General features: G+C 46.1%; 1 protein-coding gene across 1 annotated transcript; it reads right to left on the reverse strand.

The window, feature by feature from the left end:
* Positions 1–8923: 8923 nt before the first annotated feature.
* Positions 8924–9750, reverse strand: Cldn2 (claudin 2). Its single transcript, XM_057760328.1, has one exon. It carries the CDS (start codon positions 9627–9629, stop codon positions 8937–8939), a length of 693 nt encoding a protein of 230 aa, XP_057616311.1. The 5' UTR covers positions 9630–9750; the 3' UTR covers positions 8924–8936.
* Between the last annotated feature and the right edge of the window lie 3064 nt (positions 9751–12814).

The following is a 12814-nucleotide window of genomic DNA, read 5'->3' on the forward strand; positions in this document are numbered from 1 at the left end:
AAAAAAAAAAAGTGTTATCCCAAAGCTAAGAATAGAGCAGGCTTCGAGGAAGCGAGTTCCATGTGTGTTATTGGATGAACAAAAGAGCACCTGTGATAACCAGGCCAGTGAGCCTGTGGCACCAGAGTTCAGGAAGGTCTTTTTGCCCTGCTTACACATTGTCTGACCTAACAATTTAGAGGAAGAGGCTGCATTCCTAGTTCCCAGGGCAATCTCGAGGTAAAACATGTTTCAGAACCCTGTGCTGTGAATTAAAGCCCCTTCCTGTAGCACTACATTAGGAGTAAACTATAGTCTTCTCAAGGATTCTCTGTGTAAGGTTAGGCTAAGGCAAGTAAGAGTTCCCCTAAAGACTGGCACATTTCATGAGGACCAAACCCTTCCTCATGATTTATGTCGGGAACCATAAGCTCTGATTCAGAAGTCAGTGCAGGCTGGAGAGATGGCTCGGTGATTAAGAGAGCCTGCTGCTCTTGCAGAGGTTCAGTTCCCAGCACCCGTACTGGGGAGCTTCCAGCTGCCTCCAGCTTTTGCTCCAGGAGGTCTGAACCCTAGTCTGGCTCTGCAGACAGCTGCATGTACGTATGGCACATGCACATAACTGATAACCAAGTGGATCTTTAAAAAAAAGTCGGGGTGAGGTGGTTCGTCAGCTCAGCACTCAAGAGGCTGAGGCACGAAGATCCAGAGTCAAGGTCAGTGTTGACTGCGCAGTGAGATCGGGTCTCACAAATAAAGGCACATGTTTGGATAATAAACTAAATAGTTGTAAGAACTGACCTCATAGCCTTGGGCATACAAAAAGTCGTTCATAGATGAGACATGAGTAGTAATTTAATTTTATTCATTGGCTCTGAATATTGAGGTGGGGCTTTGTGCATGCTAAATATACATGGTACTAGTGAACTATAAACCCCACCCAGTTTTGTGATGGAAAAAAAATCTAAAGACAAATTTTTTGTAACTTAGCATTTTGGTGTGAATTGCCATAAACCCCCAGCCCTCTTTTCGATAATGTCGTACAAATGCTTTCATTGCTTTCTGCATGCAAAACACATTCTTCACACCTGCCCATTGTCTTCTGAAAGTCATAGATGATAACTTAAGAGAAGAATAAGAAAAGGTGCCCAATTCCCTACATCTACTCATCCAGATGAGCCCTGAAATTTTAAAGAATTGGAAGGTGCAGTATGAGGAGAGCATTTCCCAGTTATTTGGAAGTAATATAAATAATCACATTATGGTAGCAGAAATACAGAAAGATGTAGGCTAAGCACAAGGGTTAAAGTGAATATCCAGCTTGAAGTACTTTGTATCCCAAAGAACTTTGGGAGGTTCTGAATTAGAAAGTGGCCGTTGAAATCTCCTAAGCAATCTGTAAATTCAGGAAATTAGACCCAGTCTGCTGTGCCCTGAGGACTGAGGTCTCCTCTAGCAGTGGGATACAATGAGTGCTTAGTTTTCTTCCACTCCACAACTCCACCCCAGATTCTCTCTCTCTCTCTCTCTCTCTCTCTCTCTCTCTCTCTCTCTCTCTCTCTCTCTCCACAAAGAGAGAGTGTATCTTTGGAGCCTGTCCTGAAACTTGCTCTGCAGACCAGGCTGGTCTCGAACTCACAGAGATATGACTGCCTTTGTCCCCTGAGTGCTGAGATTAAAGGCATGTGCATCACTGCCAGGCCTACCCCAGATTCTTACAAGTAAAGTAAAATCTATTACTATAGATTTATTTTCCAGATTGTTCTGTTAATAGAACCTTACATATAGAAACTTATCCAAGATCTTCAGGCAAATAAAACTTTGGGAAAGAATCTTGAAAAGTTTTTACCTTGAAAAGACAACTTATTGAAATTAAATTCATATCCATGGTAGAAAATGTACTTGGGTGACCCAGTGACATAGCTTAGTGGGTAAAGGCACTTGCTGCTAATCCTAATAACTTGTTAAATTCCCAGAACCCAAATGGCAGGCATGGGGGTGGGAGGATAAATTGCCATAATACATTTTTTTTTTAAAGAAAATGCACTTTGGTTAATGCCTGGCATGCAGCAAAGGCCTTAACTGATTCTCAGCACCATATAAAACAGGCTTGGTAGCAGTGACCATTCTTTGACCCAAATGTTTGGAGAGTAGGGGCAGAAAGATCAGAAGTTCAACCAACGCTATCTTCAGCTGCATTAGGAGACAGGGAGTTGAAGTCAGCATGGAGAAGAAACTATAACGTGTGTGTGTGTGTGTGTGTGTGTGTGTGTGTGTGTGTCCCTAGGGAGCACCGATACAGATACAGCCTTTTAGGTCACCATTTCTGTTTAGATATCAGTTAACCATTTTGAATTTACTGTATGCCAAGACTGTGCTAAAGTGTGGGATTGTTCTATTTTACAAACAAGAAAACCAATGTAGAGGATTGACATGGTTTTCCCAAAATGTTAAGAAAAAAATCTAAATCGAGGTTTGCCTGACTCCAGAAGCCTAGCTATTTGACAGTTGCTCCACATAACCAGTCTCGTCTTTCTCCTTTCAGTAAGAAAAGGCTAAAGGCAGCCCACACTGATAGGAGTGATCCCAAATCACACACAATGTTTAACTGCCCTCATGATCGGAAATCGCTCGCTTGTGTAACGAATATCTCTCCTAACAACCTGGAAATTCATTTCCTCTTGACTGGGTTTTTCACTCAGGCTGTTCCTTGGCAGCTTTCCTGATATCAAAACAGTCATTGGGATCCTAATCCTACACTCCGGGAGGTCTTGGACTTGTTGGCCTCTGCCTGGAGTGTGCTCTCTGGCTTCATTGAACCCCCCTTCCCAGACTGTGCTGAGTTGGACATGTCTCGGGAGTGAAAAAGTGACACTCGAGAACATACTGGTTTATTATTACACAAAGAAGAGTAAAATTAACCACTCGCGATGTCCTGGAATGCCAACGGCATGAGAGGACCCCCTTGCTTATCCTGTCTGCCTTTTTCTTATTTCTCTGCTATTCTCACCTCTGAAGCTGCTGATTCGTCTATTTCAAGGATGCATGCATTATTCAAAAAAAAAAAAAAAAAAGGCTCCTGCTCCCCAGTGTTTCCCAGTTACTGTTGGAGTTCTGTTTTTGTTTTGAAGTGGACTCTCCTGGCTCCTTTCAGGACCAAACCGAAAAACGAGTGCAGTGTCTGTAGTCAATGGCTGATCTGTGGCTGAATGTGTTTCTCTTCCCAGAAAAGGTACTTGATCTTTAAACCAAGCTCTTCGGTGCCTTTAAATGAGGGGACTGGGGTGTTCACAGTGTCATCAGCTAGTCTTTTGTGGGAGCTGCTACTCCATCTTCTTTCATCCCATTCCCCCAAGCAAACTCAGGCAAAGGAGCCTTTTCTCTCTGTACTGCTGCCCTTTGTCTCCAGCGGCTCTTGCTGAAGTGTTTTAGGTATCTCAGAGTGGTAAGTGCGTATAAATGGTGTGTTTGCCACGCCGCTCATTTGCCATTTAATGCACCACCTTGCTACCTCTGCGCTCTTTTTTTTAAAAAATTTATGTTTTTTATTGAAAATTTCCACCTCCTCCCCTCCTCCCACTTCCCTCCCCTCCCCTCCCTCTGCGCTCTTTTTAAAGTATACAAATGCTCTTAGTGTTCTCTCTCCACAAGATCATGAGTGTGTGTGGACTTCTTCAAAGCCCTCCTGGGTGACTTGAGAAGTGGTGAGAGGGTCATTGTGAAGAAAAGGGACTTCAGGGGTGACAAAAAAAAAAGCAGCAACCCTCTCCTCAAAAGGACGGGAGAATGTGCCCTTGTACCGTGTTTCCTGCTTTGTCAAAGCCCTGCTTGTCATCTAGGGCATTGACTCTTGCAACAGAAAATGGTGAGAGAGAGAGTCTGGGTTCCCAGAAGTGTGGTCAGCTGTGGGAGGAAGAGGGCGTGGTCAGATCAGGGTCTCCCTAGCAGTGTACCTGATAGCCACCTGCTAATCCTTTATCAGTGATCACACCACAACTAAATGAACTACCACTCAGGGCAGAAGAGAGAGATAACCTGCTGGACTTCCTGTTTGAAGTTCCTTTCCTTCTTGAGATAACACTAGGTCTCCTCAAAGCCAGGGAGCCGCTTGGAGGGACCAGGCTGGGTAAGGGCCAGGCTTCAGCCAGCTGAGGAGAAAGATATACACTTTACAGTCTGGCCTCTGTGGTCAGGGCAGGCATCCATTACAGGCATAAAAAGATCCTCAGCTCATCCGGAAAGAGGAAGCAATTGGTCCTGCAAGGCCTCATTTACCCCTCCTATGTAAGACCTATACCACTGCTCCTCCTCCCACACTGTGTTTATACTCTAGTCCAGAGCCAAGAGGGCCCAGGATACCCGGATTGACTCTGCTTCTGCTGTCCCAGCAATCTCCGAAGAACTACCTAAAGGAAGGAGAAAGAGGAGGGCAGGTAGAGCCCCGTGAGCCCCAGGGTCACTCCTTCTCTTGGAGCCCTGCAGAGGGTCTGGTGAGAACAATTCTGGAGGTTAATGGCTTACCAATGTAGCGAAGCCCTATTTCCTCCTCAGCATGGCTCTTCATTCTGTTTCCCAAGCTCCCGTAGAACTTTCAGCTGGAAGAAATAGGCTTGGTTTTTCAATCATCCTTCAACCTTCCCAGGCTCAAATAGTGTTGGATCCTTATTTCAAATGACTTGGGATTTAAGAGGATTTACATAAATATTTGTCCCTGACACCTGTGATCTTAGGCACCCCCCATCTCTTCAGGGACAGTCTGTTCTGCTTTGTACTAAAGTTACATGTACATGACTTTTCTTCCCACCTAAGCTGTCTGTCGACTTCATCCATTGTTCATTCCTGTCGCCCTCAGAGCCCTGACTTGGCACATTTTACACGAAATAAAAGTTCAGGCAGTGTGGCCTGGCTGACTGGCTGGCTCAGAGGCTGGACAGTTTTGAATGAGTCTTTGACTGGATAAAGGGCTTAGAATGGAGCTTGCCTTTCCACTAAGAAGGCAGTTTCGGTCTCCCTACCTCCATTAATGATCACACAAGAATGGGTCACTAGGGCCCCAAGAGGGGAAAACATGAGTCACGCCAGTATCAGAGGAAAGAAAGAGGCCAAAAACATCTCTCTTTGTACAAGGTCCAGAGCCATGAGGCGGGGGCATTAACACAATGGCCTTTACTATGCCCTCAGCCTATGGTTAATCTAAATTACTTTATGATGGATGGCAGGGCAATGAAGGAGCTGGAAACTGTTCAGTTTGGACCAGGACTCAGGACATTTCTAGGAAGCCATTCAGAGCAAGGCTTTCCTTGCTCAACTAACCAAAGGGACCCATGGCTTTTTCCCAGGTGGGCTGTGATATTTTCTAGCCGTGGATGAACTTTTAATTCCTTCCATTTAAACTTTCTTGATTAAAAAAGGCTGTAGGGCTGGGCAGTGGTGGTGCATCCCATTAATCCCAGCACTCAGGAGGCAGAGACAGGTGGATCTCTGTGAATTCGAGGCCAGCCTGGTCTACAGAGCAAGTTCCAGGACAAACAAAGCTATGGAGAAACACTGTCTTGGAAAGAAAGAACGAAAGAAAGGAAAGAAGAAAGAAAGGAAAGGAAGGAAGAAGGAAGGAAGGAAGAGGGAAGGAAGGAAAAAGAAAGAGAGAGAAAGAAAAAGAAAGAACGAAAGAAGCCTCTAGGAGGCACCAGGACAACTCAGCCTAAACAAAGGGCAATTAGTTGGCTCACTTCCCTCATGAACTCTTGTAGGCCATGGCCACCAGAGAGCAGGAGTCTTCAAATTTGAAGAGCAATACCCTCACATAGCTTCTTGGATTAGAATCACAGATCCATGTTACCATGGGAATAGTTGCCAAGCTTCTATCCAGATTCTGACACTGGAAACTCAGAGGCTTTGTTCACCTCCTTGGTCCTCCATTTCATCTCCCGTAAAAAACCTACTGCCCTGAGGTGTTTGAGAGGATGCAAATGCCTTGGTTGCCACATGGTGGGTAATCAGAACCATCCATACTCAAGAGCCATCAAGGGAAAGTCGTCAAAGCTAACTCATCAAGGGAGAGTCGTCAAAGCTAACCCATCAAGGGAGAATCGTCAATGCTAACCCATCAAGGGAGAGTCGTCAAAGCTAACCCATCTTTCAGCCTCCATTTGTCCCAAGTCAAGCACTGGGAATTCTGGTACCAGACAAGAGATGACTTCTTACCATGCAGTGGGTCCTCCTTTACCCTGACCTTCCTTCTAAATGGACTTGGATGCTGTTTTCAATCCTGTGTACCAAAGAGGGTCCACTTCAGACGTGCAAGGCTGGTGTTTGTAATAACCAGCTGCTATATGCAGATGCCCACTAAGTACAAGGACTGGCAAAGCCATACTCATAGGACCCCATTACTTTTAGTGTTGTATCCCTTCTTCGTGGGCTTTGTTATTGCCTTATAAAGTCAAAGCATTGGAATCCCTAACTCCCCCAGAGTTAGAGGATTTAGAACTGAGATACTGGATCTTAGATGACAACCTGGCACCCCCTGCTGAGACAGCTAGCATGGTAGGAGCAGCAAGCAGTAATGCTTTATGAATTCCCACTTCCCAAGATCACCTTCCTGGGTGAACAGGGGAGCCCGCAAGTCTCATTGTTCCTTTGCAGGCCCTAAGTAAATTTCTTTAAACTACATGGGAATTTCTGGAAGGCTGTTCTTATTGGCTGTGAAAACTGTTGGATCAGCAGGGTCCTATTTTCAGAGTCAAGAGACTAGGCCACTAACTCCAGCTATGTAGTCCTGGGAAAACTTTTACTTGTTTGGGTCTTCATTTTCCTATATGCCAAATGGAGGTAATCGGGTCAGGTTCAGCTTCCTCATGTTCGTCAGTTGGAGAATGAGAGGAAATAGGCACATGACCATTTAATAACCAACTCCAATTAAGTTTTTCTGAGAAAGAACAAGGCCTGGGCAAGATGAAGACTTCATTTCTTTTTTGGGAGTCTTGCCATCTAGTCTGGTTGTATTCTCAAAACCTGGAATTTTCTGTGCACCCTTGTGCACAGAGAAACAGACCCCCACCTGCCCCTCCTAACCCAATTCCTTTCCACCACATGTGCCCTGTCTTAACCATTTTTAGTCAATAAAACAATTGCTCAATCAACAAGCATTTATTGATCATCTTGTGTGTGCCCAGCACTGTGACACTCTTAGGTATACATACAGACAGGTCGAAGATATAACAACGGCCCTCAAGTACTTACAGTGAACTTTTGATATCACTCAGACAGACAGACAGACAGACAGACACACACACACACACAAGTGCACATTCGAGGACTATCTAGTTATCAATCAAAATTATGACTAATAAGCGATTTATATGTTGGGGAATTTGAGGAGGGAGCCGTACAAGCAGGAAGGAGTGGTCCAAGAAGGCTCATTGAAGGAGGTGATGCCGAGCAAGTTCTCCAAGCATGGGGATGTGAAGAGGAAATGGCTTCCAGGTCGGTAAAACAGCTTGAACATAGGTAACATGGTAGAAAAAGGAAAGACGTGGTAGAGGAAACCTCATAGATGGGCCTCCCTGGCTGGCACTGAGGTTTGGACGAGGTGTGCTGGGCATCTTCTGAAGCTGGTGATAATAGGCTGGTGGGGGAAAAGTCTGTTTCTGGTCCCCACCTATCACAGGGGGAACTGAGCTTTTTAAGACCTTGAAAGTGAAACAGTTCGGCTGAGAAGCATTCTCTGTTCCCCCACCTCAAGCACAATCCCAGACGGCAGTTCACCTATCACTCAGGTCATAGATGTCCACCCTGGAGACCTTGCATCCCTGCCAAAATACCTTCTGATGGGTGACGACACGAATATTAAAAGTGACCAACAACTTATCTGGTGCTATGGTCTTTCGAAGGCTCTGTAGTGCTCTGGGTATAGACCCGAACGAAGGGTTCCTTTGCCGTTAAGTCTGAAGTTTCTGATAGGGCTTCCTCTATGAAACAGTAGGAGCACATACAACAGCCACTGTCCATGTCCACCCAGCTTCTTAGATACCGAAGTCCTTATTCTATCTTGGCCAGGGTTAAGGCGTAGTATCTAGTTCTAGAAAAACTGGTTTACTGTCCCCAAGGAAACCTTTGTCTGGGGCTCCAAGTCTTGTGGCTTAGCCAGGAGGCTAGACCAGACACCCCAGAGGGTGGCAGGTGGCTCAGGTGGTAGTTTGTTAACTTCAGCTTCTTGGCCATGCCTCCGTGGAGTCAGAGTGCTGCAGCCTTGTGCTTTCTTGCAGGAAGTGATTCTGATTGTTTGGTGGTCCCAGGCGGCCTCCCATCCTGCACCCACTTGCTTTCTGCTGGATGCCATGAGATAGCTTTCCTTCAGTTCATTCACAGACCAGTCTGGACGCAGTTACATTCATAACAAAAGTGGGAGAGAGGCCTCAGGGCCTGCTTCTGATCAGTCCATTTCTTCAGATGGAGGTTTGAGAAGGGAGCTAGAGCCATGCTCACAGAAGCCACCACTTTTTCTTCTCTCTGTCCCCCAGCGATTGAGTTAAGAGCCAACATTAGCCAGAGGCAGAGGGTCTTCTGATCACAGACAGTCAGTCAGTGGGTTATGATTAGTGGGTTAGGGGCATAGATTTCCAGGTAAACTAAAGATCAGAAGGCATCTCTGGGTTTAGCCAAAAGTGGCTCTAGGTTGAGCATTCAAGGTACAGAGGTGCCTTGGTGAAGCAAGGTAAGGGAACTAGAAAGGCTAGCTTGATGAGTGTCCTTGGCAATTCCACCTCCACGCTGTCACACCAGTCCCCGTCTCTGCCTTCACTCCATCCAATAGCCAAAGTCGGTCTATCCTCAGCAGCACCTTACACATGATTCAGTGGCAATATCCCTTGCCTGAGACCCTCGGAACATTGTCCACTATTTGTTTTTGCAGTCCCAGACCCCACCCCAACCCACCCCTAGCTCTAGCCCCTGGTTCTTCACACATACCCAGTCAAGCTGTAGGAGTTGAACTCACTCTTGGCTTTGGGCTGTTGGCTAGGCCTTGGAGAGCTCCTAGTAGCAAGAGGCTGGGCCTGGTAGCCATCGTAGTAGTTGGTACGATTCCCCTGAGAAGAGCAGGAAAAGCAGAGGATGACTCCAGCCACCAGGGAGAACAGGGCTGAAATAATGCCCAAGTAAAGAGCCTCTCCAATCTCGAATTTCATGCTATCAGGAACCAGGGGTGAGTAGAAGTCCCGGAGGATGCCATGAAGATTCCAGGCAACTGGGATAAAACCCAGGATGCCGCCGAGGATGAAGAAAACTCCACCCACAACAGCCACTCTGTCCTTAGCTCGAGATTCCTGGCAGAACACTGTGCATCTCATGCCCACCACAGAGATAATGCAGGCCAGTGAGGACATAGCACTGGATGTCACCATCATGGCCTGGGCAGCCTGGATGTCAGCAGGAAGTCCTAGAAGTGTACTGTAGATATCACACTGGGTGATGCCCGTACTGTGAGTAGCACACTCCATCCAGAGGCCCTTGGAAAAGCCAACGGCTGTCACGATGCTGGCACCAACATAAGAACTTGTTCGCCAGTTGGGAAGCAGCATGGCAATCGATGTGCCTAAGAGACCCAAAAGGCCTAGGATGTAACCCACCAGTTGGACGCCAAGGGAGGCCATGGCAGACCTCTCAATATAAGTCTCTTCGGAGCCCGTTCGCTCGTCTTTTGGCTGCTGCTCTTGTTTCTTGGGTCCCGGACTCTAATCCCTCATTTCACAGTGTCTCTGGCAAACTGACTTCTTTCCGTCTTACAAGTGTCTGTGGGTGGCCACAAGCAGGCTCAAGAAGGCATCTAGAAAACCTTAAAAAAAAAAAAAAAAAAAAAAAACCACCATAAACCAGATTAAATATTGACCAGAAGCTTATGAGAAACCAGAAAACGCTGGATGCCTTTTGACCTTTGTTATCTTTAAAAATAACACATGAGAAAGAAAAAAAAAACTTTGGAGGTAGAGCCAAAATGTCATCACCTCCTGCGTAGGCACATGCTTTACGTTGGCAGTCAGACAAAGGCAGGGGCCAGACAGGTGACTGCTTTCCGAGAAGGTAGTGATGGCAAGAGCACTTGTGCTGTGTTAACGGCACTGCTAGTCTCCAAGGCCTGCTATTTAACATATTGCCAAGCAACTGCACCACGGGGCGCCTCAACTGCAGTCTGAGGCCAAACTCCAGGAGACTGGATCCTGCTGAACAAGTCTTAGAATGTGGCTTTGGACTCCAGCCTGCTAGCGGCTGCTAATAGCCAAGGGACTAAAAAGAGTACTGGCTTAGCCCAGAATCATTTTGCCTAAGGCAATAATGTGCTTCCAGGGTAGATCAGGGTGAGCAGCAAAGCTTCCTGTCCATTCTCTAAGAGATCAGGTCTTTCTAGCCTTGTCCAGATCCATCCCTCCCGGCAAGGTAGCATAAGGGTCCCCAAAGGTGTAGGACACTGGCTATTTCCTGTCTCCTCTCCGAAAAGATGATCCCATGGCCAGCCTCTCAAATGACATGAGAGGTCTCTAGAGAAAAGCTGTTCCAGGTCCTAGGAGTCCTCCAAGTCCCTGGTTTGTCAGAGACAGCAGAAAAAGAGGAGGGAAAGGAAACTGCTCCCAGGCTAGTGGGCTTCGCAAGAGGTAGTAAGCGGGCATTCAGTGATAGATGGGACTTTGCAGCATTAGCAGCTTTCTCTCTTTCTTCCAAGGCAGCATTGCTACTCCATCTCCACCTTCCTCCAAAAATCTGGGGGGTGGGGCTAGAGAGATAGCTCAGTGGTTAAGAGCACTAGTAGCTCTTCCAGAAGACCTAGGTTCAATTCCCAGCATCTACGTGGGGGCTCATAACTGTCTGTAACTCCAGCTCCAGGTCCGATCCGCTCTTCTGGCCTCTGCAGGTGCTGGTACACACATAGACTACATACAGGCAAAGCACTCATATGCATAAACTAGAACAAGCAAATGTTTTAAAATCTCTCCCGTTGCTCAGGGATCCATTCTTTCCCGAATTAAAACTCTAGAAATAAGCAAGCACATCTACTCGGTTACCTAATCTGTTCCCTATCCAAATCTGAATTTTCAGTGGAAACTCTCCTAATAGTCAGCACAGGCAAAGGGATCTCCTAATAAAAAAATTCCAGGAGGATTGGGATTTAGCTCAGTGGGAGCATGGAAAATCTCATGACAACCTCATCTGACATTTTCAAAAGAACACAGCGCCTCCCCCTCTGTACCTCCTGATCAGTTCTTGCCTGGGTTTCAAGTTGTCACCAAATGGTAACCCTCCCCATCCAGACCAGTATCCTAGGAATGAACCTTGACACCCTGCTCCCGTTTATCCTTGCACAACTATGAAGTTCTGCTAGTTCTGTCTTCTGAGCTACTTGGAATGTGTGACTCTTGCTTCTCATCCCCACCAGTGCTCTCTAGTGCAGGACTTCAGCATTCTACCTTCCTTGCCTAGGGAAACAGTAGTTTTGTGGTTGCTCTTACTTCCAGTCCTCTCTTCCAATTCAGTCTCCATATGGTTGCCATGGTGATCTTTCAGCACATTAATCTGAAGAAGTCATCTGAGTGTGTGTCTACCTGTGCAGACATGTAGTTGTGTGGACACACACACAAATAAATATTCACAGGGTAGGAAGAGGGATGCCACTTGACGCATAGACCCGTGGAGACTAGACATTGACTTCAGGTATTTTCTTGATTTTTCTCCATCTTATGTTTTGAATTTTTTTCTTTTCAGTTTTTTTTTTGAGACAGGGTTTCTTTGTGTATCCTTGTCTGTCCTGGAACTTGCTCTTGTAGACCAGGCTGGCCTCAAACTCACAGCGATTCACCTACCTCTGCTTCCCGAGTGCTGGGATTAAAGGAGTGCACCACCACGACCCAGCATGTTTTGAGTTTTGGTAATTTATTTTATCATGCATCTATGCATACATGTGCATGCATGTGGAGGTCAGGACAACTTGTGGGGAGTTGGTTCTCTTCTTCCACCATGTGAGTTACGGTATCAAATGTAAGCTGTTAGACTTGGCCGCAAGTGCCTTTACTCACTGAGCTATATCTTCACTTTCTGCCTTTTTTTTTTTTGAGATGTTCTTCTTGCTGAACCTGGAGCTTGTTGTTTTGGCTGGCAAGTGAAGCCTTGCAATCTTTCTCCTCCTCTCCCACTCTGAGTGCACACACCTCCACACCCAGATTTTTTTTACATTTTTCTTGGGGGTCTGAACTCGAGTCTTCATGCTTTCACAACAAGTCACTACTCTTAAGACATTCCAGTGGCCCACTGTTGCCCAAAGGAAAATAATCCAAATTTGTTTGCGCTCCATGAGCCCCAGGATTCTCCTCTTGCTATTCACCCACTCATAATCCACACTGTGGCTGAGCTAAACTGCTCTCAGCACTTCCGTCATGCCCTGTGGTGTTTTGCTCCCACGTCTGAGCACAGGCTGTACTGTAAGGAATGTCTTGAAGACTTGGCTTGGATAGCTTTCATTCTAGACATGGTCCAGTGCCCCTCTTCTATATTTTCTCTGAAGATTTTTTATGTATGTAAATGTCTTGCCTCTGTGAAATGTCTGTGTGCCCATATGTGCAGGGTACCAAAAGAGGGCATTGGATTCCCTGGAACTAGGGTTATAGATGGTTATAAGCCAATGTGTAGGTGCTGAGATTTGAACCTGGGTCCTCTGGAAGAACATTCAATGCCATTCACCACTGAAGCATCTCTCCAGGACACTCTTCTATATTATTTTAGTACCTTATATTCATGTACTTCCATCATCACCATAACGGCAGTAATTACAACAACACACATACTACTTATT

The sequence above is a fragment of the Chionomys nivalis genome, chromosome X, assembly GCF_950005125.1.
Source record: "Chionomys nivalis chromosome X, mChiNiv1.1, whole genome shotgun sequence".
Classification (NCBI taxonomy): domain Eukaryota; kingdom Metazoa; phylum Chordata; class Mammalia; order Rodentia; family Cricetidae; genus Chionomys; species Chionomys nivalis.

Bases quoted from the DNA above. Each gene is read 5' to 3' on its own strand.
- Cldn2 (XM_057760328.1), bottom strand. From the start codon at position 9,629: ATGGCCTCCCTTGGCGTCCAACTGGTGGGTTACATCCTAGGCCTTTTG.